Below are 26,792 nucleotides of genomic sequence, written 5' to 3' on the forward strand. Positions count from 1 at the left end.
GGAGGTTAGCCCACACGGTATCCACCCAGCGAGGTCTTGAAGGAAACGTAGACTCAGTGAAGAGTGCATTTTGATGCCCTGTCGTTGATTCCCAGAAGGAGTAGTCTCCATCCATCCCAGCCTTGTAGGACTGTGAAAAGGCTGAGGCCTGCGGAGTAGGAGGTTGAGGAGTTAGGGATGGGAACACCCTCATTGCATTCCTCTGCTTCTAGGGCGGCGATGCTAATTTGGCATCTGTAGGAGGCTTCTGCTTTAGTGGTTGTCCAGTGAGTGATGGTAGGACTCAAGGGGATTGCCACATGTGCGTATTACTCTGACCTGTCCATGAGAGCCATGAAGCCAGTGACACAGACCGTCTGCCTTCAGCCAGAAGCCACTGTTCAGGTGCAGGTGCTGTGTGTTTCGTGTTTCCTCTGCATGGTGTCGTAGAAACAAAGTTAAATGAGCTACTTAAAATTGTGAGATTTTACATAAAACAAAAATTCCAGGAAACCAGAAGGGAAAGAGACACGTGTACCCCAATGTTCATCGCAGCACTGTTTATAATAGCCAGGACATGGAAGCATCCTAGATGTCCATCAGCAGATGAATGGATAAGAAAGCTGTGGTACATATACACAATGGAGTATTACTCAGCCATTAAAAAGAATACATTTGAATCAGTTCTAATGAGGTGGATGAAACTGGAGCCTATTAAACAGAGTGAAGTAAGCCAGAAGGAAAAACACCAATACAGTATACTAACGCATATATATGGAATTTAGAAAGATGGTAACAATAACCCTGTATACGAGACAGCAAAAGAGACACTGATGTATAGAACAGTCTTATGGACTCTGTGGGAGAGGGAGAGGGTGGGAAGATCTGGGAGAATGGCATTGAAACATGTAAAATATCATGTATGAAACGAGATGCCAGTCCAGGTTCGATGCACGATACTGGATGCTTGGGGTTAGTGCACTGGAATGACCCAGAGGGACGGTACGGGGAGGGAGGAGGGAGGAGGGTTCAGGATGGGGAACACATGTATACCTGTGGTGGATTCATTTTGATATTTGGCAAAACTAATACAATTATGTAAAGTTTAAAAATAAAATAAAAAAAGAATTATTTAAAAAAAAAAAAAAAGAAGAAGCATGAATCCGTGGGTCTGGCAATGCTCTTTCCATTCCTGCAAGGTAGACAGTATCTGGGATAAAGCAACAGCTCCACCTTTAAACATGGGGCATATGCACTGGCTTAGTAGTCTCAGTGCTTGCACTGTGATTCTTATATACATGGGAAATATTTTATATTATAAATATTTATACACGTATACTACATAATATGTACATACTGCTTATATTAGACAGTTATTTCTCTGAAAATACGTTTCACTTATAAGAAAATCAAACAGATGTCTATATGGTTCAAGAAAAATAGGAAAGAGTCTTGTATGAAAGTCAAGAATATTCTTTGAGTCTGACGTGCAAATAGCCCAACTTCATGTCACATAGGTAGCCCCAGCTTCAAATTCTACAAGTTTCTGGAGAGTGGCATATCTTATAAATTCTGGGTTTCATGCCCCTAGTTTGGGTCTCTAAGTAACTTCTTTGGCTGTTTCTCATGGGATATGAATTTTGGAAATCTACATTTCTAGGTTAATTTACTTAATTTTTTGGTTCTTCACATTCTTTTCTGGGACATGATAGGTAAGACATGAGAAAAGGTGCACCTAAGGTAAGTAACACCTATGAATTATTCAGTATATAGGAATAACCTCTATTGTGAGGTTTAAAAATAATAGATAATAAATGCTTCATATATTTTTATGTAAAATACATCTTTACAATAGACTATTTTACATATTATATATAATACATAATATATATAATGAGAAATATCTGGCATGCATTAAATACTCTAAATTTTATTACTATTTTCAGTTCTAATAATTAGTATATTTAACAGTGATTTTGCTTTCTTAAATGTATTGTTTAAAATTTGACATTTTTCTGTCATTTTCATATGAGTTGAGTTTGCTAACAAGACAAACAATACTTCTGTTCAGTTGACCCAGTGAATAATTTGACTTTCCCCTTCTCCGTCTTGGATCTGAAGAGTGCTCAGGAGTGAGAAGGGAGGGAGATGTGTCTCATCTTCTCTTTAGAAGTGTAGGTTACAAGGGTGTAAGCATTTTATCACTTTAGGATTCACTAATTTTTATCCTGCTCAGCACGTCCAGCTTTTTTGGGGAGAGTCAAGCAGTGACTTGATTGTTTCTGGGTGTGTGCATGCTTTGTGCAGTGGTGATCACAGAAGGAGGATGACCTGAACAGAACTGTTTCTTTTCTTTGGCTACCTCATAAATATCTGCGCCTGAAACGAGACCCCTCCAAGAGCAGTCAGTCTGTAATAAAGCACGTTCCTAACTACTTGAGCTGATAAATAGTGAAGTTTGTTTTAAAGAAGTCAAGTTTATTTTATGTCAATTTTCTATTTGCCCTGTATAAGATATATTTAATTACTTTATTCCATCTCCGTGTTCAGATTAATCAGATTCTGACTACATATTGGTGCTCAAATTAGAATAATTCTTTAATCAACTGTGTCATCCCCGCCATGGTAGACTAGAATGGAAAAGCTACTCTTGGCATATTGAAGACGTGTGCATTTTATTTTCTATTGTAATTTAAAAGTAAAATCAGAAATATTGATTTCTACTTGACTGGAGAGATGATTTAGTTTGAATATCAGTCTGATCTTAATCAGGTGAGAATTAATTGAGTTGGAGGTATTAGATATTCAGTGATGTTAAGTGAACCATGGTCAATCTAGAGAGAAGCTTTCTTTTGTACTATGTTAGAATTATCAAATAGCCTATGCACCACCATGTAAAATCATCTTTTCATGTTCATCTTTCTTGTCTCATTAAATGCACCACTAAATTCATTCTGTACCCAGTCTAATCTTTAAAGTAGCAAGCTAATAAACCACAATTTAATAGAAAATTAAAAGCATAATAATTTTGTCATAAAATGCTATTGTGGTCAGAATTTTCTAGTGATATATTTTCTAGTACCTAATTTTAAAAACCAAGTGACAAAACCTCTGTTTTTCAAGTATACCTGGGACTTAAAAAAATTAGTTTTACTTTTTTTCTAATATTCAACACTGCAAGAATCAAGTGAACAATACAGAATGATTTTAATGTTTATTTCCAGAAATAGTGTATGTAGCATTATATTGGTCCACCACACGGCATGGGCTTTTTATTTATTTTAAGAGTGTGATAGCAATATCATAAGTGTTGTGAAAATATAAATGGTGAGATAACACCTCCATAGGACTTGCCCTTAAGTAGTAAAATTGTAAAGTCTTTAAATAACCTGCAGCCTGAACGGAAAGGATGGATTTGCCTTGTTAACTAGGGACACTATACTTATTAAATGTCTAATTAAATTTAGCATCACATGTCTTCTGTTCTCTTTTTTTTTTTTTTGCTCTTTAAAACCGAGAATTGGGACCAGTTTATGAGCAAGGGAGCACGCATTACCAGTGTTGGGTTTCTTGCATTTTGGCAGTTGGTGTGACCGTGTTAAATTAAAAGAAAGCCAGGAGTGTGGGTTTTGACGGTGTCTTTTTACCTTGGCTTAGGGCTCCACGTGGCATTGGTGGGGTGGGAATCGTAGGATCTCTGCAGCTCTGTAATTTGTGAAAAGGAATGCCCACATTTTTATTTGAGAACAGTCAGCATTTAATGAAATGAAGCCATCCAGGCAGAAGTGTCCATTGACTGTGAAGAGTGGGGTGTTGTGTTGCAAGAAAGACAGGTCCCTGCCCTTTGTCACTAACGGGCAGTTCTGAGGAAATGGAAGAGGATTGTTTAAAAAAAAAAAATTGAGAGAGATGACCTCTCACTCTGCTTCAAAGCCAGACCTCCTCTCTCCCCCTCCTCTGCACAAAGGTATTACTTTATTCACTTTCCTTTTTTAAAATTGCATTTTGGAAGGTTGGCACAGGGACAGACTACCACAACACAATAGAAACCTGCTTCTTCTGTTCCCCCCGCAGACTCCAGGTTTTCTCCTGAGACCATGACGGCCACCCATCCCTTCCTGGTCCCCCGCCCCCAGCCCTTCTGTACTGTCTGTATAGGTGTGTGTGTGTGTGTGTGTGTGTATACGTGTGTCCTTGCTGTTTTCACTTTGAGTCTTGGAGATCATCCCCAATTGTGCACTTTCTTTAGTGGCCGGATAGAGCTTTGTGGTTTAGTATTTCTACTTAGGCTGTTGGTGTGACTCTGTTAGATTAAAAGAAAGCTGCTAAGTGGCTTTGCAGGGTGCCAAGGCTTTTTTTTACTTACATAAAGTTATTTTTTGCTTCAGCTAAGAGAAGACAGGATGAGGAATGGCTTGTGATACGCCATTCTCTTAATGATTCTCTACAAATGACTTTTATTATAAGAAAGGAGTAGTCATGTTTGTATTTGAATTGTCGCCTGTGTTTGGATATGAAGAACATAACTGTCTTTTCGAATGCTGTCTCTTGAAGGGAAATGCCAAACTGTGTCAACTCCTCTTTTGGAGCAAAGCAAGGTGTCCGATACATAAGAAAAGTTGACAGACCAGCAGATTAGAAAGAGGGTGAGCAGGTTTTGTCCACAGTCTGGAAACCACATCCGGCAAGGAGGAGGGAGCCACGTTCATGCTGGTTCTCACCAGGAGGAGGCACAGCAGGACTGTTACTGCCAGCGGGGTTTGACGGGGGTTGGCAGGAGCCTGAACTCTGGTTTCTTCCAGTCTCAAACCTCCCCCACGCCCCTCAGCACACGCGCACCCACACACCTACGTGCACATACATCCCCCAACCCCACATTACCCCCTCCCCCACGACGGAACTGGCTCCCTTGTTCCGTAAGGTGTTTCTGTTCCCACAGGGTTTGCACACTGAGGTGAATTAGGACTTTCTGAATTGAGGAAGGGTCTAGGCTTTGGGTTGGGCTTCCCTTGTAGCTCACTCGGTAAAGAATCTGCCTGCAGTGCAGGAGACAGGGTTCGATCCCTGGGTTGGGAAGATGCCCTGGAGAAGGAAATGGCAACCCACTCCAGTATCCTTGCCTGGAAAATCTCATGGACAGAGGAGCCTGGTGGGCTGCAGTCCATGGGGTCACAAAGAGTCGGGCACGACTGAGTGACTAACACTTACTTACTAGGGTTTGGGTTAATGACATCTAAGTCCTTCCTTCTCTGGCCGTTTCCACGTGAGGTGTTGAGAACAAGGTCCTTTCCTGGCCCCTCGTGGGAGGCAGTGAACGGTCACCACTGGCCCACCCTGGCCCGCAGAGCAGACTGTGAAGCCGCTGGCAAGCACGGAAAGGTGCCGCAGGCTGGTGTGTTGCTCGCGTTGCTTGTGTTGTTTACAGCGTTGATCCTGCTTCGTGTCAGGGGATGTGCAGAAACATGGTGCCTTTGTTGGCTGCTCTGATGGGCGTGTGTTCATGAATAGATCTTTTAACTTCAGAGGCTGGGCGGGGGTGGGGGACCAAAGGGGGAGCATGTAGCCAGCATGTGCGGCATGAACCAGATTGACTCACTTGGCGTTTCTCTGGCTTTGTCACTGTCTAAGTCCTCCCCCTCTGTCACCGCTAGTGATACTCACGGGTTCTCCTGCTTGGGGAGGCTGACGGCCTCTTTTGTGTGTGTCTCATTTGGGAGATGGGGTGAGTTGGTGCTCTCCTCAGCCATTGCTCAGCTATGCTGACGTCTCCCTTTCCTATTCTGAAGGCTCTTAGAACCCCAAGCACAGAACTTAGCAGTTTCTTGTAAACTGCTTGGAAAAGTCACTTTCTAATGTGTAAAATCCTTGTTTTAAATATTTAAATATATTTTATAGGCATTCTGGAAAAGGAGGTGTGGGGCCAGAGGGCAAGGTATCTGGCGTCATTTTATTTTAGATGATTGCTCAGGAGCAGAGCATCAGAGCTCTAAGCTGTAGCTTTTCTTCCCCTGGAGGTGGGGACCGGAAGGACTGAGCCGTCCCACCAGCTTCCTGGGCCCGGTGCTGGCCCTGTGTGTGGTGACGGCGGGGCTTACGGCTCTACTATGACCATGAGAACTTCTGCCCAGTGTGGAGGAGTCTCCCCTGTTTTCACTGTGAAGAAGACTCAGTGGGATTCCATAGGAGTTACGGAGTTTTTCAGGAACTAAAGGCCCGGTTCCAGGCTAGTCCTTGCCGCACTGTCCGTCTTGGAAATGCATGATGTCGCCTACTGAAAGCTCGGTGTCCTTGTCTGGCAAATGCAGATGATGACAGTGCTTCTCTGTTAGGTTTTTGTAAAATTCAAGTGAGCTAATGAAGTGCTCATGTCTGGTACATAGTAAACACCCAGTATATGTCCATTATTAATTTGATTTTGTTGCTGTTATTATTAACATCTTTAAATACGTTGCAAGAAAAAAAAATATGAAATCACATAGGAAAATGGAAAAACAAAAACTCCACCCGAAATAAGATAGTTTATTCTATGGAGATATAGATCCTGCTGAGCAGTTAATGTACTGTTAGCCTTTGTTAGAAATCATCTCTGCTCCAAGAGCTACATGCTAAGGGCTCCTGGTCAGAATCACAGTTTGTGGCCACTGAGCTTCATTCCAGTCCATGGAGATGAGCAATCTGAGGCTCTCATCACCAGCCTCCTGTCTACATCTGACCTGAAGTGCGGGGAAGAAAACACACTCAGGGCCGCCTCTTTCACTATGGCAGCCACTGCACACACGCCACTCTTTACCTTAATTAATTACAGAGACACATTCAGTCCCTCAGTTGCACTCAGCCACACTTGGAGCGCTGAGTCGTCCTTCATGGCTTACGGGGGCACTACGGGAAAGTGCAGAGAGTGTCTCTGTCATTGCAGAAAGTTCCACTGGGTCATAGAGAATAACATGACGATATTCATAATTTTAAACTATACTAAATTAAAAGTCGCCCAGTCGTGTCCGACTCTTTGCGACCCCATAGACTATACAGCCCATGGAATTCTCCAGGCCAGAATCCTGGAGTGGGTAGCCTTTTCCTTCTCTTTAAACTATAGTAGTCACGTATTTTTTAATGGGACATTAGTTTTGAAAGGTAAGCTTAATTTTAATATTTACTGAATTTATGTATTAAATAAATAGTATCTATCTTATTAGGGCTTCCCTTGTGGCTCAGACAGTAAAGAATCTGCCTGCAATGCAGGAAACCTGGGTTCAATCCCTGGGCTGGGAAGATCCCCTGGAGGAGGGCATGGCAACTGACTCCAGTGTTCTTTCCTGGAGAATCCCCACAGGCAGAGAAGCCTGGCAGGCTATAGTCCATGTGGTCACAGAGTCAGACATGCTGAGCAAGAAGCACAGCACAGCACATCTATCTTATTAGCATGCAATCAGTATAAAAACGGTAAACAAGATAGTTTGTTACGTTTTTCATCCTCAGTTCAGTTCAGTTCAGTCGCTCAGTCATGTCCAACTCTTTGCGACCACATGAACCACATCATGCCAGGCCTCCCTGTCCATCACCAACTCCCGAAGTTTACCCAAACTCATGTCCATCAAGTCGGTGATGCCATCCAGCCATCTCATTCTCTGTCATCCACTTCTCCTCCTGCCCCCAATCACTCTCAGCATCAGAGTGTTTTCCAATGAGTCAACTCTTTGCATGAGGTGGCCAAAGCATTGGAGTTATAGCTTCAGCATCAGTCCTTCCAGTGAACACCCAGGACTGATCTCCTTTAGGATGGACTGGTTGGATCTCCTTGCAGTCCAAGGGACTCCCAAGAGTCTTCTCCAATAACACAGTTCAAAAGCATCAATTGTTCGGTGCTCAGCTTTCTTCATAGTCCAACTCTCACATCCATACATGACCACTGGAAAAAACATAGTCTTGACTAGACGGACCTTTGTTGACAAAGTAACGTCTCTGCTTTTGAATATGCTATCTAGGTTGGTCATAACTTTCCTTCCAAGGAGTAAGCGTCTTTTAATTTCATGGCTGCAATCACCATCTGCAGTGATTTTGGAGCCCCAAAAAATAAAGTCTGACACTGTTTCCACTGTTTCCCCATCTAATTTCCCATGAAGTGATGGGACCAGATGCCATGATCTTCATTTTCTGAATGTTGAGCTTTAGGCCAACTTTTTCACTCTCCCCTTTCACTTTCATCAAGAGGCTTTTTAGTTCCTCCTCACTTTCTGCCAGAAGGGTGGTATCATCTGCATATCTGAGGTTATTGATATTTCTCCCGGCAATCTTGATTCCAACTTGTGCTTCTTCCATGGACGGAGGTTCGTGACATTGTACAGGAGACAGGGATCAAGACCGTCCCCATGGAAAAGAAATGCAAAAATGCAAAATGGCTGTCTGAGGAGGCCTTACAAATAGCTGTGAAAAGAAGACAAGCAGAAGAGCAAAGGAGAAAAGGAAAGATATAAACATCTGAACGCAGAGTTCCAAAGAATAGCAAAAAGAGATAAGAAAGCCTTCCTCAGCGATCAGTGCAAGGAAATAGAGGAAAACAACAGAATGGGAAAGACTAGAGATCTCTTCAAGAAAATTAGAGATACCAAGGGAACATTGCATGCAAAGATGGGCTCGTTAAAGGACAGAAATGGTATGGACCTAACAGAGCAGAAAATATTAAGAAGAGGTGGCAAGAATACACAGAAGAACTGTACAAAAAAGATCTTCACGACCCAGATAATCACAATGGTGTGATCACTGACCTAGAGCCAGACATCCTGGAATGTGAAGTCAAGTGGGCCTTAGAAAGCATCACTATGAACAAAGCTAGTGGAGGTGATGGAATTCTAGTGGAGCTATTTCAAATCCTGAAAGATGATGCTGTGCAAGTGCTGCACTCAATATGCCAGCAAATTTGGAAAACTCAGCAGAGGCCACAAGACTGGAAAAGGTCAGTTTTCCTTCTAATTCCAAAGAAAGGCAATGCCAAAGAATGTGCAAACTACCGCACAATTGCGCTCATCTCACACACTAGTAAAGTAATGCTCCAAATTCTCCAAGCCAGCCTTCAGCAATACGTGAACTGTGAACTTCCAGATATTCAAGCTGGTTTTAGAAAAGGCAGAGGAACCAGAGATCAAATTGCCAACATCTGCTGGATCATCAAAAAAACGAGAGAATTCCAGAAAAACTCTATTTCTGCTTTATTGACTATGGCAAAACCTTTGACTGTGTGGATCACAATAAACTGGAAAATTCTGAAAGAGATGGGAATACCAGACCACCTGACCTGCCTCTTGAGAAACCTATATGCAGGTCAGGAAGCAACAGTTAGAACTGGACATGGAACAACAGACTGGTTCCAAATAGGAAAAGGAGTACATCAAGGCTATATATTGTCACCCTGCTTATTATTTTTCATCCTAAGCTCCCACAAATCAGTGTGTCTTTTTTTTTTTTTTTAAGATGTTTTTGAAGTCTGTATCGAATTAGTTACAATATTGCTTCTGTATCTTGGTTCTGGCCACAAGGCATGTGGGATCTTAGCTCCCCAAACCAGCTTAACCCTTGTACCCCCAGGGGAATCCCTCCAGTGTGCCTTTTATACTCATAGTACATGGAGATTCAGACTAGGTGCATTTCAGACCTTGCTTGGTAGCCTTGTGTGTACAGTTTCAGTTCAGTTCAGTTCAGTCGCTCAGTCGTGTCCGACTCTTTGCGACCCCATGAATCACAGCACGCCAGGCCTCCCTGTCCATCACCAACTCCCGGAGTTCACTCAGACTCACATCCATTGAGTCAGTGATGCCATCCAGCCATCTCATCCTCTGTCGTCCCCTTCTCCTCCTGCCCCCAATCCCTCCCAGCGTCAGAGTCTTTTCCAATGAGTCAACTCTTCGCATGAGGTGGCCAAAGGTACTAAGTTTCAGCTTTAGCATCATTCCTTCCAAAGAAATCCCAGGGCTGATCTCCTTCAGAATGGACTGGTTGGATCTCCTTGCAGTCCAAGGGACTCTCAAGAGTCTTCTCCAACACCACAGTTCAAAAGCATCAATTCTTCCGTGCTCAGCTTTCTTCACAGTCCAACTCTCACATCCATACATGACCAGTGGAAAAACCATAGCCTTGACTAGACAGACCTTTGTTGGCAAAGTAATGTCTCTGCTTTTTAATATGCTATGTGTAGGTTTTAGAGGGCTATAAACCTAAGCTGACCAAATGGAGATAACTGTTTGGTATTGAATTCCTTTGTGCATCTGCCACTATATTATAAGTACATTGAAGTTAGGAACCATATTTTGTATTTAATGAATGCTTGATTAAAGAAATAAGTGTCCTGGAAATAACGTGAAGTGAAGTCACTCAGTCGTGTCCGACTCTTTGCGACCCCTTGGACTGCAGCCTATCAGGCTCCTCCATCCATGGGATTTTCCAGGCAAGAGTACTGGAGTGGGGTGCCATTGCCTTCTCCCTGGAAATAAAAGCTATGTTTAATTCATCTGTGATAAGGAGCAAGGCTTTTTGTTTGTTCTAATCCTTTCCCTGACCTTACGTGAATCAAAGATATTCCTAGACAGCAGAATGTCACAAAGTCTTAACATAAAAACTAACAGGTGACTTTCTCTCCTCATCTTAGCATTCGACAATCATGACCATGCCTTCTTTAGTCCATACTGTCCTAGAAAAGGTAGTCATCTGTGGATACCTTTTATTTATTAATTTTTCTATTTAAAAATCATATTCAAAAAATTTTTGAAAGAACAAAGGAAGAGTGATCTTAAAATTTTAATAATAATTAAATATAGCTGTACCAGTTTTTATTCTGTATTTCCCGGTTATAAAAGTTTTATACTTGAAATGGTCAGTGTTTCCTGAATGAAGCTAAGTGTTGGTTGTGAGCCTGAACACACCTGTCTTGTCAGTACTGCACCAGGTTCCAGCACACCTCCAGCTGGCCCTCCGCACCAGCAGTCCTGGGTCTTCTTGTGCTTGCTTTCATAAAATACAATGCTTTTGTAAACATTGCTGGCTACTAATTTTTTTTTTTTTTGTAGAGAAGATAGTCATCTTTTTTGCTCCTTAATTTTTAGAAATTTTAGTTTTTTGACTTATACATCCCGTCCCACAAATGCTAGTTCCTTGTGATCATCTTTGCTTATAAGCCAGGACTGAGTATTTGGGTCACATACACACCAGCACGGAAGATGGGAGAACGCCACCGTGGGTCCCTACCACGTGGGATGTGCCGGTTCCTGTTACAGGACACCAGGTGCCTCTTGTCAGGTGACCGATTGGATGAGGAGGCCTCGTTTCCTTTTTGTCCTGCAGAGTTTGTTATTTACTCATCAGTTCCTGATTTTTGAGAAGGTCATCTGGGATACTGTCATCTGAAGATAGTAGTTGGTGGTTGTATTCATAGTAGGTAGTTTTGTCGTCGTCAGCAGAATCTGGAGCTCTGCTTTCAGGTCTTAGCATGCATTTTCTGATTCATCTAATAAGTGAGAATCATCTTTTTGTTAGTTTTCCTTCTTCTGCTACAGGCAGTGCAGTTAGTTCATTATGGCGGCTGTCACAAATTACACACAGTTAGTACCATAAAACAACACAGATGTGTGACATTACAGTCTAACTCAGAGGTATGACACAGGTCTTTCTGGGTTAATATCCACATGTTGGCAGAGCTGCGTTCCCTTCTGGAAGCTCAATGAGAGAGTCCGTTTCTTTGCTTTTTCAGTTTCTAGAAACTATCTTAGCATGAGCTGCTTAACAAAAATAACATAAACTGGTGATTCATAAACAACAAAACTTCATTCCCACAGGTTTAGATGCTGGAAGTCCTAGCATCCGTGCCTCCCTTTTCCCTTTCTCGGGACCCTGGTGATTCCTCTGGGACCCCCTGGATAATCCAGGATAATCTCCTTATTTGGTTGTAGCTGATTAGTAACTGTAATTCCCCTTTGCCATATAACCTGACATTCATTGGGTTCTGGGAGCAGGATTTGGAAATCTTTGGGGTCTCTTATTCTACCTAACATAATCAGGAAGTGAAAAAAAAAAGATCTTAACTGTGTTCAAGGAAAGCAAACATTAAAAAGACTCCTTTTCTATATTGATAAATTATAATGTAATATGCCAGATGATCCAGTAAGAAAACTGATAAAATAGTGGTTTATTTCACTGTTGAATCATTCTTCTAGCTGATTCTGGGCTTCCCTGGTGGCTGAGAGGTTAAAGCATCTGCCTGCAATGAGGGAGACCCGAGTTCGATCCCTGGGTCAGGAAGATCTCCTGGAGAAGGAAATGGAAACCCACTCCAGTATTCTTGCCTAGAGAATCCCATGGGCGGAGGAGCCTGGTGGGCTACAGTCCACGGGTCGCAAAGAGTCGGACACGACTGAGCGATTTCACTTTCTTTCTAGCTGATTCCATCATTATGTTTTCTTATTTTAGTCAGTTTTAGCATAGTTGAAAATAATTGATGAGTCATGATGAAAGAAGTCCTAGGATGATCTAGTAAAAAGTTTCAAAATGTAGGAAAAAGATCATTGAGTCTTTGTTGTATCTTATCTTTACACAAAGTTCTAGTGAGTCCATATGATAATTGCAAGATAGAAATGAGTTTTATTATATTACAAAGTATCTGTTTTCTTTGGTTTTTTGGAAGGCCTCAGAAAAAATGAAAATCAAAATATCTTTAAAATAGTTAGAACTACTCTGAGAAACTCAGAAATTAAAATTGGGTCCAGTGGACCCTGATCTCTACTCAGAGGGTCAGCCTCTTGGTCCCCTTACCTTCTGTGATGCCCCGAGGTCCTCCCGTCTTTCAGGTGCCCGTGTTTCCACTGACCCTTGAATATTGGCAGCCTAGTGGTTACCTGGGCCCTCTTTACTTTTCCTTATTTTTCATAAGTGACTGATGCCACACCAGTGTCTTCCACTTGCCTCAGCCCGACAATCCATTTGGGTGTTTCACGGGCTCCTCCCAGCTGGACGTGTCTGAAGCACGCGCTGATCTTTTCCCCCATCGCGTGCGTTCCTTTTCTAGTGTCTCTGAGACATCGGACCCGCCGGCTGCGCCCAGCGGAGGCGTCGGCGTCATCCGCGACCCCCGTCTGTCACCCTGTGTCTTGACGGTGTCCCCGTGTCCGTCACGGCCCCCTGGTAGCTGTCCGCGCCTCTCCAGAGCCGCTCCCTGCCTCGCCCCCTTGCCGTCTCTCAGTCTGACTACTGTGCTCAGTTCCTCACCGGTTTCCCTGTTGCCCCCACGTCTCTGCCTTCCAGCTCACGTAGTTCTCTGCAGAAGAAAGCCTGATCAAGCCGTTCCGCTGTGCGGAGCCCCTCTGAGGGCTTCCACTGCCTCAGGACGGAGCCCGACGCGGAACACCGCCTGCGGTCGTGGCTGGCACACGCCCGCCCTGCCCCACCTCCCGTCCCCAAGCGGAGTGAACGAGTGGCGTTTTTATGAGCCTGTATATAAGTACTGAAAGAATGCATGAAAAAAAACTTTAATCAGTTAATGCCTGTGAAAGCCTGTCCTAACTCATTGGCTAGTGCCTGGTACACAGTAAAGAGAAGTGTTAGCTATTGTTGTTACTATTACGAGGCAGGAATGTAAGTGACTTTTCATTTTCATTCTACTCTGATAATTTAAGAAATAAATGATATGAGATTAACATATACATATTACTGTATATAAAGTAGATAATTAAAAAGGACCTACTTACTGTGTAGCACAGGCAACTCTTCTCAATACTCTGTAATGACTTATGTGGGAAAAGAATCTGAAAGAGAGCAGGTGTGCGTATACGGATGACTGACTCTGCTGCACGCCTGAGACTGACAACGCTATTCGTCAACTATACGCCAGTATAAAAGTAAAAACTAAAAAAGGAACAGATAAATGAGGTATTTGCAGCTGGATCCTCTGCTGAGCGTTGACGTGATGGCATTTTGGTGATTTCCCCCGTCTGCAGTGTTTTCGACTCACCTTTGGAAACGGAAACGTTTTGAAGGCGTGAGTTCAGTTAGGAAGTCACTGTTTTGGTGACTGAGCCTCGAGAAAGATGAGGTGGCTTCTGCGTGTTATGTTTTCCATTGAGTGATTAATTTTATGGATCTCTCGAAAAACTGTCTCTGAAATTTTGTTGTTGTCAGAATGTTTGCTGGCAGATCATTTATCCATCATTTCAAGTACATTTCTGTTTTTATTTTTATCTAGTTTTCTATAAGGAAGCAGTTTTATGCTTAAGATTTCCTGTTGTGCAGTTGATGAAATGTTTTGAATTGAGGGTGATTTAAAAATCTTCTTGCTACATTTCTTCAGTAAGCAAGACCTCCTAAATGTCTTTCTTTTCGATTAGATTGAAGTTCCAGATTTAAAAGTGAGACCATCAAGATGGTGGTTTAGTCATAGAAATATTACACAGAACTTACATGTCAAAAATTCTAAATTACATTGGTACCTAAATAGAGCTCTGCTTTTTATAATGCCTGAAACAAAATAGGTACTTTATTAAGTACTTCACTTATTGAGGAAATAAAAGTACTAGAAAGTTAGAAATAAGTGCTATGTCTAAAGATAGTTGTGTAAAAATTCATAAGCTCAGGATTGTTTAGAAAATATAAATTGTTTGAATTATAAAAGGAGTGGTTCAGAAATAATGAAACATTGGAATTACTTCTTTTAATCTGGTATGTTTTTAAATTGATATCTCTCATTGAATGCTATCGTCCTACCTGGATGACTGTGTCTGCCAAATTGTATGTTGCTTGAAACTGATGACGTGTGGAAGGTCAGTTTTCCTGCTCCCATCCACACTTTGTTGCTCATCCTCGGCTTAATCAGGAAACCTAATTATGGCAGTTATTTAAATATTAACATACATTCCAAAGTTCATAAATTAAATGAGTGAAAAGCAATGAATTCCAAACCATTTCTCTCTTACTGCTTTTATATGGAGTTCCCCTAAGTTTTTCTTATATAAACTGGAAATTATGTATTCTTGTACTTAATTACAGTATGGTTCTTTTGCCGATTATCTTAGACTAAAGTTGGGAGAAGACTTTATCTCTGTTTTCTCTAGCTTCACTTGATGCAGACTTTATCCTGCTCACAGAATATGTTTCCCATCGTTTATTTTATATGACATTCAGTGGTTTCTTTCAGAGAAAGGAATTTCAAAAGAAAGAATTTCATGTTCTTGATATTTTAAAGAAAAAAGTCTTGAATGCTGTCTTTAAACCCAAACTTCTTTAAAGTTTGGAATAACTTTTAATCATCTCTTTACTGTCACTCTTTACTGATATTTATTTGTATTACATTAAGGTATATGTAAGTGAATGACAGTTCATTTTCATAGTGGTTAAAGGTGAATATTTATTTACAGGTGTACAAACTTTTTAACACTTAATATTGAGAGACAGAAGTGATTTAAATTGGGCTTGTTTCAGAATACCATTGTAGAAATCAGCTGGCGACATCACCATTATATGAAGGTTTGCTAATGTGGTTTGAAAGATGGATCCTCATTAAAATAGTGTCGCTAAACAAGTGACAGAAACCTTACAAACAGCTTGAGGCTTCGGGCCAGTCACAGTTACTCCTGAGGAGATCTGGACAAGTGTGAAAACGCAGAGACTGTGCCTTTATGGCCATCGGAACACACACGTGCTATCTGGAGCCACTTCCCTACTTGAGGACATTTTTAGTCACGTTAGAGAAAACAGGTCTTAACGTAAGTCAGTGCCTGAGCGTTCGCTTGTAAATTTGTCAAGTGTTAGAGTACTGAGTGTTGAATTCAGAGAATATACTGTTGGTAGGAGCCCTTGCATTCGTGTTTTCTGGAAAGGGACTGGGGTTTGGTTAATGCGCACGTGTTTACGAGGGGAGGTCCCTGATGCCCACGATCTTTCTGTGGATGCTATTGTCCGAGTGAGCCGGTCCAGGTCTCCGAATGACAGTGGGGCTGCGAGGAGCCAGCCCACGGCCCGTCACCACCGTTGAACATTCGTCACCTCTGGATTAACTTTGTTCACGCTCCCATTGAGGGTAGCTCATGCTTTAATTCTTGCTTAGGATCGTAACCCTTGCCTCTGGAAAGGCAGGTCTTCGCATCAGGCTGTGTGGAGAACAGTACCGTGGAAGGATGCTAATGACTTCCAGAGTGCAGGCTAGTGGGCTTTCCAGTGGGCTTGCTGCCTCTCTTCAGGACCTCTGATGAGAAGGACCTGATCCTGCATTGGCTTTGCCTTTTTTTAAAAGAGAAATGTTTTTTCCCTTTTTTTAGAAAAAAATAGTTTTACATGTTTATTCTTGGCTGTGCAGGGCCTTTGTTGCTGTGCAGGCTTTTCTCCAGCTCTGGTGAGCGGGGGCTCCTCTCTGGTTGCGGTGTGTGGCTTTTCCCTGCGGTGGCTCTCTGGTTGCGGAGCACAGGCTCTAGGGCACACAGGCTTCAGTAGCGGTGGCACCCAGGCTCTAGAGTGCAGGCTCATAGCAGTTGCGTTGCACAAGGCTTAATTGGTCCACGGCATGTGAGATCCTCCCAGCTCAAGCATCGAGGTCGTGTCTCCTGCGCTGACAGGCAGGTTTCTTTTCCACTGAGTCACCAGGGAAGCCCCTGCTTTGCCTTTTTGCGTCGCAGAGGACACAGGAAGTCTCCTTTGCTCTGATTTGGCCACATGCCCAGCTCATCGGCACAGAGACCACAAGAGCGTGTGTCGATGAGTGTAAAAGATGCCTGATTCAGTTCAGGACTCAGAGCAAATGGTCGCAGTCCTGAGACTGGTGAACATCTAGTTCACGGAGCCCGTGACCCGCACTGGAGCATCGCTGCGCCACGGCTGTGACCAGACGTGCCCTCCGTCTGGAGTCAGGCCCGTCCTGCACCAGCAGGCCTGGTTTCCGCCCGTCCACACCCCGCAGACTGCGCTGATGCTGCAGACAGACGGACGTCTGTGCCCGAGGCCTCTCGGTCCAGCACAGCCCCTCGAATTTCTTGTGCATTTACAAATGTCCGTCGTTTTCAGTTTGCTTGTGTTCAAAGCCACTTGTTACACGTTATGTGTCTTCATGGGGACTCCTGAAGTTACCTGCTTGTTTTAAGATGATTATAAATCATATTCCATAGTAGCTGGAAGGGTAAGAAGAGAATCCGGATAATTTTATACTAAATGATGATACAAGCTTCTTGGTGAGGATGGTGTCGTATTTTAAAGTCTGACATGGACATGGCTGGTTACAGATGAGGTGGCCGAGGCTGGGACTAGAGACCACAGGGGAGGGGGAGGACCGAGACAGCTGGGGAGAGTCGCTGCTAGAGAAGGGGCTCCCCGTGCCCGACCCAAGGAGGGGCTGAGGAGCAAGCTGGTCTGCCCCAGCGCAGGCCAGGTTGAGCAGCGGGCGCTGTGACTGGACTCCGGCACCAGGGTTCTGTGGGTCGGGGCTCCTGAGAAGGCAGGACCCCGAGGGGGCCAGTAGGATTTGAGGGGCAAACTGCCAGAATGGAAATGTGATAGAAAGCCATTTAGATTCTGGGTCACCTCAGAGTTGACTCAGGAATGGGATGGGAAGCCTGGGGTCAAAGTAAAGGACCATGGCAGGTTGTCTGAAGGAAACAGGGTTGAAGGATGCCATCAGTAGTCATAGAAACTGGACCCCAGGAGGGGCTGTGTCTGATACAACCCCCTTCACTCTCCCTACTCATCTCTTCTGGAATATACTCTTTTACTTTAAAAAATTGGGAGTATAGTTGATTTACAATTACAGCAAAGTGACTCCGTTTTATATATATATATGTTTATGGGTGTATATGTGTGTGTGTGTGTGTGTGTATACACATATGTTTATGGGTTTCCCTGGTGGCTCAGTGGTAAAGAACCTGCCTGCAATGCAAGAGACACAGGAGACGCGGGTTCGATCCCTGTGTCAGGAAGATCCCCTGGGGGAGGGCATGGCGACCCACTCCAGTATTATTGCCTAGAGAATCCCATGCACAGAGGAGCCTGGCGGGCTACAGTCTATGGGGTTGCAAAGAGTCATACATGACTAAAGTGACTGAGCACGCACACACGTATCTGTGTGTATGTGTGTGTGTATTCTTTTTAAAATCTTCTTTTCCATGGTGGTTATCACAGGACACTGACTGTAGTTCCCTGTGCTGCACAGTGGGATCTGTTGTTCATCCATGGAGTACATGCTTCCTCTCTGTAGACAGACCTTGGGGATGCTGTGGTTTGCTTCCAGACCAATGCAAAACACTCAGCATCACAGTAGAGCGAGTCACACGCAGTCTTTGGCTTCCTAGTGCATATAAAAGTTATATCCACACTGCATTGTAGACTATGAAGTGTGTAATAGTATTACATCTAAAAAACACTGTACATGCCTTCAGTAAGGATACTTTATTGCTGAAAAATGCTAACGCTCCTCTGAGCCCTGATCCTTCAGTGAGTCGTAATCTTTTTGCAGGAAGCGGGTCTTGCCTTGATGTCGGTGGCTGCTGACTGATCAGGGTGGGGTTGCTGAAGGTTGATGTGGGTTTCTTAGAATAAGAGAGCAGTAATAAAGTTTGCTGCACAGGACTCTTCGTTTTAGGAACGATTTCTCTTCTGCCTGCAGTGTGCCAGTTGGTGGCATTTGATTTGGTGGAGAACTTTCAAAACTGGAGTCAGTCCTCTCAAACTCTGCTGCTGCTGCTTTTTCAACTAAGTTTCTGTAATATTCTAAACCCTCGGTTGTCATTTCAGCAAGGTTTATAGCATCTTCACCAGGAGTAGACTCCATTTCAGGACCCCACAGTCTTTGTTCACTCTTAAGCAACTTCTCTGGTCAGGTGTGATCAGGAGACGAAGCAGTCCATCCCATTTTTAGGCTCCACTTCTAATTCTAGCTCTCCTGCTGTTTTCTCCGTGTCTGCAGTTACAGTAGTAACATCAAAGATCACTGATCACAGGTCAACATAACAATTATAATACTGATAGAGTCTGAAATACTGCAAGAATTACCAAAGTATGACACAGAGACATGAATGCAAAGCGGTAAATAAAGTATGTCTGAGTTAGAAATCCTGCTTTATCTCTGCATTCCGTGTGTCACTGTGAAGCAACTCCTTCTTTACCTCAGGGAAATGAAGTATGTCTGAGTTAGAAATCCTGCTTCATCTTTGCATTCCGTGTGTCACTGTGAAGCAACTCCTTCTTTACCTCAGGGGTCCCCTCCCTCCTTTCAGATCTACCACCTTTTATTCACGTTCATGTCTTTTGTGGAACATGTACTGTGTGAGTGCCGAGCACAATCTAGGCTAGAGATGTTAAATGAATGAAGATTTTAGAGCTGTTTAAACTTACAGAGATGTAATTACAGATCATTTTTTCTCTTCCAAATTTTTTATTTCAGATTTCACTAAGTGTTGCAAGGACTCTGGAGTCCTTATGGTAGTAAAATGCCGGAAAGAGAATTCTGCACTGAAAGACTGTCTAACATCTTAGTAAGTAGTAGCCTCGGTGTTTGTGTTCCTGCGTGTATGTGTGTAATGTGTTGGAGGTGAGAGTGTTATTTAACTCACTCTGTGTCATATATTCTGTACTTCTCCCCCGCCAGATTCATCGTATTGTTGGCTGAGTCTAAAATTTTAATTTGGTAAAGATGCTTCTACAAGGGGCACAACATATTTATGAAGGGTCTTTTCAAGTTATGTGTGTTTGTCAGCATTTTATCTGATTAAAATATTAGGTCAGCCATAAAAATACATGATTTTTCATAGGATTTAATAAATGCCTTTTCATGAACAGGTTAATCTATTGAATATATTATGCTTATGTTTATCTTTTAATGAAAAGGTAATTTTACCAGCCTTAGGATCTTTTGGATGAATATATTTAACTTCTAGGAGAGTTGTAATAAATCAAACAAAGGAAACAAAGGTATATTTAGATTTCTGAAGTTAAATTACTTTAAAAAATAGTTCTTAAATGTGCTCACTGATACTTCATTGTAGTTTGTTGAGTCTTAAAGTAAAAGTGTGTGGAGTTCTTTGAATGCAGGTGCTTTCTGCTCGTCGCCCCAGATTTCATCATCACCCACGTTTCTGACGGGGTGTGGCGGGCGCAGCGCTTTCATGAGCAGGGAGCTGGCAGTCGTTGTGAGATCAGACGACTGTGAGGTCAGAACAGATCAGTACCTTTTGTACTCGGCTCCCCTGGCCTGCGAGCATCTATGTCAGATACTTCTTAGATGATTACATAAAAAGAAAGTGGTGATTATCTGAATCTTAAATTGTTTACTTTTTTGATAACAAATAAGGTACACATGGATTTACGCGCTCTTAGAATACTGATTATCTGCATTTATAGATACGGAAACATACTCCAAGTCCACTCTTTTCTCAAGTTAATCATAAATAAAAACAATTCTAATAGCTGCTCTTTTTTATGAGCCCAGACCTGCACTGAGCATTTAACTGTGGAGAAATAAGAGTTCTGGTCCCTGGAGCCCCCAGGAGACACTGGATGCATGTGGGCCTCTTGCACGTCTGTGTGACTGTTAACTTCCCTGGGCACCTGACTCATGGCTTTTGACAGCTCAGTTTCAGTCTCCGTTGTGCCTGTTGCTCTCGGTTGGGACAGGGTGGCCCTGAAGCTGGGAGCAGGACTGGAGAGGGCAGCAGGCTGGTCTCCCGGGCCCCCTGGGGTTCAGCTCTGCTGTGCCCTGGGCAGGGTCCTTGCGCTCCAGCAGGAGATCATTCCTTACGTGGAAACACGTCACTCCAGCAATGGGGACGTAGAGGGTATCGATACCAGGTACTCAGAAGACGCCGGCTCTTGTTAAAAGTTCGTCTGTGTTATTTTCAGCTTTTGCTATGTGAATATTAATCATTGGAATATCCCGCTGTCTCTCACCCTTGAGAGGGGGAAGAGAGGTCCTAGACCATCCGGGGGGCTGGGGGTTGGGGGGAGGCTGCCGCTGCTTGGAAGAGAGAGGAGCAGAGAGGAAACCGAGAGGAGGGACGGGAATGTGGGAAGGGAATGAGAGCTGCTGAGGAAGAATTCTACTTGACCACGAGTCTCCACCAGGTGGCTCAGTGGTAAAGAACCTGTCTGCCAGTGCAGATCTCAACCTGCCAGTGAGATGCGCATTTGCTCCCTGGGTCAGAAAGATCCCCTGGAGAAGGAAATGGCAACCCATTCCAGTGTTCTTGCCTGGAGAATCCCTTGGACAGAGGAGCCTGGAAGGCTGTGGTCCATAGGGTCACAAAGAGTTGGATACGATTAAAATGACTTAGCACTAGCACAACAAGTCTCAGCAAACTTGAAGAAATACTGTGTTTTGGTCTTTGCACAAGAGGCGCCTTTGCCCTACCTGCTGCTTTGCCCTACCTGCTTTGCACAAGAGGCGCCTTTGCCCTACCACAAGAGACACTTTGTGGGTGGAAGCACCACCCTCTGGCATCTCTGCCCAGTGACACGGGAAGCATCGATGGTTCGTGTTCTTTCATTTCCCCCATCTCATCTCGCTCGTCCCTCAGTAACCATGTCTGGCTTCTGCCCTCACCACCTGGAGCTGTGTTTCCAAAGGTTCCAGCATGTGTCTTTTACATTCTTTCTCTGTTACTAGACCCCCTTTCATCCTGTCTGCCCAGTGTCTCTGCCTACTTCTTCTCCATCTTTTCCTCCTGAACCTCTTCCTGAAAGCTACTTCCCCAGGGTCTCCTCTCCTTCTTCAATCTGAGAAAGCTCAGTCTGCACCCCGTGAAAGTCAGTGCTTCCTGTGGTCACGGCATTTCTCTGCTTTCTCCTGTGGGTCCCATACTGAACGCAGCTCCTCTGACTCCTGCCTTGTGTCTTTGGGAGTTCTGATCATCTGGGATTCAGGATCTTCCTGATTGCATTTCCCCAATCTCTCCCAGCTCCACTGCATCCTTTTCACCAGAAAGTTGACTCCTTTAGATCATTGGGCCTTGTCATTTCCTGTCTGGATTATTGGAGTATTTATTGGGCATTTGGCCTGTAACCTTCCTGACCCCTGGCGCTCCTTGGCCTGTGTGTGGTCCACAGTGCCCGGGAGGGCAGATTGGGCTTCTCATGGGGCAGGAATGGATTGCCATGATGTGGCCCTCGCCTTTCCAGCTGCCCCTCAGGCCCTTTGTCCAGCCCGTGACCTGTCGTGGTACCAGCTACACGTAGTTCTCCACACATCTCGGCTTCCCTCGTCTGTGGGTTCTTCCTCGGGGGCCTTCTGTGCGGATTGCTGTTGGTCCTTCAGAACGCAGCTCACACGTCTCCCGACAGCTGCCCGTTCTCCTCTTTACTCTGTCCTCCCTGGTGCCCCGGGCCACACGGCGTGCTGTGTGCATGTCATGGTGACGTCTGCTCACACGGGGCCCTGCTCCCCACTGTCCTATCCTGGGACATTGCTATTCAAGAAAGAACCGTTATTTTTTTTTTTTTCCTTTCATTTGGTAGCCTCATCTTTACAATGAATTTATGACTATGACTAAAACAACCAGCTTGTAAAGATTGTGCTTGATGAACTGGATGTCTGAATTTATTATTAAAGCAGGCTTATCTTACATGCTTGCAAAGTGATTTGCTTTAAAAGATTTTTGTTTTCCTTCTCGCAGCTATAAAGATCCAGCCTTTTATGAAGAATGCAAAATGGAATACCTGAAGGAAAGGGAGGAATTCAGAAGAACTGGAATTCCTACCAAGAAAAGGCTACAGAAGCTTCCCACAAGTATGTAGGCAAATATTCAAGATGATGCTCAGGAACGCCAGTGTTCATGGAAATCAGTCACCTGAAATAATGGACTCAGGGAAGTGCGTTTCCTTTATCCTTAATTATGGAAATAACTTTATCTGAAATAAAGTTTTTTTTTTTTAACCTCAAAGTTATTGACTGATAAGACAATAACTGGACATGGAACTGGGACATGGTTTGCCTGGTCGTAATAGATTTTAAATAGATGGTCTCACAACTATAGTTCTCTAACAGTGACAATGAATTTTAGGTTTCCACACAAATATTACTCGTCAGTGTATGGACTCATCATGGAGCCAGAAGTGACGAAAGGAGAGCAGGAGCCGACAGTCTCCAGAGGAGTCAGTACCTGGGCAGTGTAGCAGGACGGTCACGAGCCCGGCTTGACCACTGTATTAATAACTAAGCAGTTGGGATGCAAGTAGTCTCCACAGTTACCAAGACTGTGGATGTGAGGATTAACTGTGTTGCAGCTAAGTAGAATATGCAGGACCGCGTCTTGGACGAGGTAAATGCACTTCAGTGACTATTAGTAGAAGGCTTATTTGGAAACAGATACATGCTTATACATGAATTAGTTTTACTTTTTTTTTTTTTACTTGGCTGCATCAGGTCTCAACTGCAGTGTGTGGGCTCTTTCATCGTGGGGCACACTCTAGCTGTGGTGCCTGGGCTCCGCAGCTGCAGCACTCAGGCTTAGCTGCCCTGTGCCTTGTGGGATCTTAGTATCCTGACCAGGGATCAAACCCCTGTCCCAGGCAGGGAAGGTTCCAACCAGTGACCAGCAGGGAAGTCCCTGCTTACATCTTTAATAGAAAACTTCCTAAAATGTATTAACACTCCATGACCTGACATGTTAATTCTGCCACTGAAAATATTTTAATGTTTTAAAAGTCTTCTTTATAAGGATGAATGGCCATTTTGTAACATAGTGATGAGTGTAAACATTTTCTGTCCCAGTGCAGTGATTTGGTTGCAGGCTTTTATATTAAAAGTTGCTTTTTTTCATACAAGTGTTAACTCTTCACCATAGCCACTGCAACTAGTTTCCAGCTACTTTATATGTATTTACATATATGTATATATATTTATACGCATTTACGTAGTTCTTATTAAAATCACAAATAGAAATTCCTGCCTAAGATTTAACTTAGGCCCCAGTCCCATGAAACAGAATGAACAAGATTATAATCTTTTTGGTTTTTGGCTAAAATATCTGGTTTGTAATCTGTATTTTCCAGATACAAGGAAACTTTTCCCTTCAAGCTAATTACGACTTACAGCAACTTGGTAAATTACACTTTTGTTAAGTAGAATTGAGACATTTTCCTTTTCTACATGGTCCCTCTAGAAACTGGAAACTCTTAGGTGCCCTGAACCAGCACCTTTATCAGGCAAGGTGCAGAAATCTCTTAGGTATTTTGGGGACCTCAGAAAGAGGGGAACTCACCCACACGTGTAGGTATTGCACCACTTGTGTACAGATGAAAAGGCAGGAGACCAGGGCAGCAGGCACCAGTGTGGGGTAAGCAAGCCCGTGCACTGCTGGGGGCCTTTTTCTGTCGAGCAGTCCGATGACTTAAATGAAGAAAGGGAAAGATACTTTGAAAGCTACATACAACCTGTGGCTATTCTGTAGGGGCCAGCTTCGTTTTTACGTGGACAGTTCAAATGTGCGGATGTCACGTCCTTACCGCTACTGGACAGACTAGCTTACAGAACACGTCCCCTGTGGGAAGCACGTTCCCGTCCACTGGCACCCCTCCCGCTGGCCCCCACCGCGCATGCCCCCTGACCCTGGCTCTCCTGGGCAGCTGCAGGCCGCTCATCTTCCATCCTGTGTGAGCTGTCTTCTCCAGAGGGCGCTTCTGGATGAGAACGTTGCTCTGTTCCCTAGGACTCGGCCCTTGGGTGGTTGAGGTCTGAACTCTCCCACTCTGCCCCTCAGGTTTTCAGGGAGTCACATCCCTGCTCTGCTTACAAATTAGGTTCCTTTCTAGCAGAACTACAGTTTCCTTTTAGAAAAGATGTAACTTCTGTTTTAGGTAATGAGGGGATAAAGAGGCTTTTTTTGTTTATCAATGTTCTTTTCAGTCTAGAGTTATGGAAGTGCAGAACTGGGTTATCCTTATAAAAACCTGGAGACTACGGACTTCCCTGGTGGTGCAAAGGTTAAGACTTTGCCTTCCAGTGCAGGAGCTGGGATCCAATACGCTTTGAGGCCGAAAAAACCAAGACATACAACAAACGATATTGTAACAAAGACTTTAAAAATGAGAACAAAAAAAACCCCTGGAGATTGAAGACATTTTCAAGTGAATCTTTTGGAGCAGGGGTCCCTAGCCTCTGGGATCTGAGGCGGAGCTGATGTAACAGTACAAATAAAGAAATAGAACGCACAGTCAATGTGATGCACTTGAATCATCCTAACCGTCCCCCAGCCCTATCCACAGAATAATTGGCTTCCATGAAACCAGTCCCTGGTGCCAAAAATATTGGGGACCACTGCTGTGGAGTAAGTTCCAGCTAGTGGGACATAAGTCAACAAAATTTTCCATTTCAAATAAGCCACAGATGGGCCATCCTCATTTCTCTTTGAATCTCACCATTAACAGAAATGATCATAAAGGGTGCATTTAAAAATTATGACTGGGGAAAATATTGGGGTGTTAATTTTCCCTACAGTTTTACATCATTTGTATAGCTCTTTGAACTGTAGGAACATCAACCACTGACTTTCTAGCACACCTGTTTGACAACTACCTTACTGTTCAGATGCAAAAGCACTGTCTCTTCGAAAGTTGATTTAACAAGATGTCTTGTTAACAACTAATAATTAGCACCAACCCTGAAATATTTAGGCAAGGACAGTATTTCACATCTACTTCAAACAAAAATAATTTAAGTAAACAATGTCTTGGTATTGTTCAAACCATTCATCAAGCCATTATGTCATATGACTCATTTTAAGGAACATTCCCAATCTCGCTTTTGGAACAGACAAACCAGTAAGCTACCCTGAGAGATTAGATACAATGCACAGCCTACACCGCCATGATACAGCTTCTGCTGCTTTGTTATTACACAGGTAGTTGCTTCCCTCAGCTGAAGCCTGGAGCCTCCGATTAGTTTTATGCATATTGGGTTTTGTTCTATTACTTGGCAGGAGATCCTACTCCCCTGAGTCAGCTGTGTTCATTGTGTTCATTGGTCAGAATAAATTCCAGCATCTGACACCAACTCCATTAATCACAGACAAGACTGAATAAGTGAGGAAGATAATAGAAATATCTGGCGAATGGTGAACACTGTTTATATATGGATGCTATTCAGTTAGTGTATTAAGAGATCTGAAATATTCTTTTTGAGTCCAAGGTGTTTGAAACTGTCAAAAAGGATAAAAGCCTTCTGACATCAAACGCTTTATCTCAGGCAAAAGATGTAGGAATTGAAGACAGTTATTACTAATATTCTTAATACTATCACCCTGAAATACAGAGGAATTTCCAGATGAAGTCATCCTTACCATTAGGGGTCAAACCCATGTCTCCTGTGGGTCCTGCCTGCGTGGGCAGGTGGATTCTTGGCCACCGAGCCGCCTGGGCAGTGGTGGTGGTTCAGTCGCTAAGTCACGTCCAACTCTTCATGACCGTGTGAACTGCGTCCAACTCTTCACGACCGTGTGAACTGCAGCCACGTCCGTCGTCCCTGTCCTTCACTGTCTCCAGAGTTTGTGCAAACTCGTGTCCACTGGGTCAGTGGTGATGTCTTATCCAACCATCTCATCCTCATGTCGCCCCCTGCTCCTGCTCTCATCACCTGGGAAGCGCCACCGTAACATCAACACAGCAAAGAACTGGGTTTCTAGAATTAAAATTCCTCGCTAATTAAAAACCACTTACTCAATAAGCAAATCATTAACACTTCAAAATAAAGTCTAATTGATGAATAAGCTGCTCTATGTTAATGGCGGGTGTAGCCCCTTTGAAGCAAACGGCTTTACACAGTAACATACCCAGTGGAGTTTTCACTATATGCTGAAGATTAGATGGAAGCCTGT

At 43.5% G+C, this 26,792-nt stretch overlaps 1 protein-coding gene across 2 annotated transcripts in view; it reads left to right on the top strand.

Moving 5' to 3' along the window:
• The window catches only part of CMC1 (C-X9-C motif containing 1), a 78,566-nt gene extending 53,284 nt beyond the window's left edge, over positions 1-25,282 (top strand). The window contains exons 3-4 of one of the 2 annotated variants that reach the window (XM_024983075.2): positions 19,373-19,463; positions 22,596-22,862. In XM_024983075.2, the coding sequence (XP_024838843.1) occupies positions 19,373-19,463; positions 22,596-22,716 (212 nt within the window). In that variant the 3' untranslated portion in view covers positions 22,717-22,862. 2 annotated transcript variants of the gene reach the window in all.
• Positions 25,283-26,792: the final 1,510 nt, after the last annotated feature.

This window comes from Bos taurus, chromosome 22 (assembly GCF_002263795.3).
Source record: "Bos taurus isolate L1 Dominette 01449 registration number 42190680 breed Hereford chromosome 22, ARS-UCD2.0, whole genome shotgun sequence".
NCBI classification, from domain to species: domain Eukaryota; kingdom Metazoa; phylum Chordata; class Mammalia; order Artiodactyla; family Bovidae; genus Bos; species Bos taurus.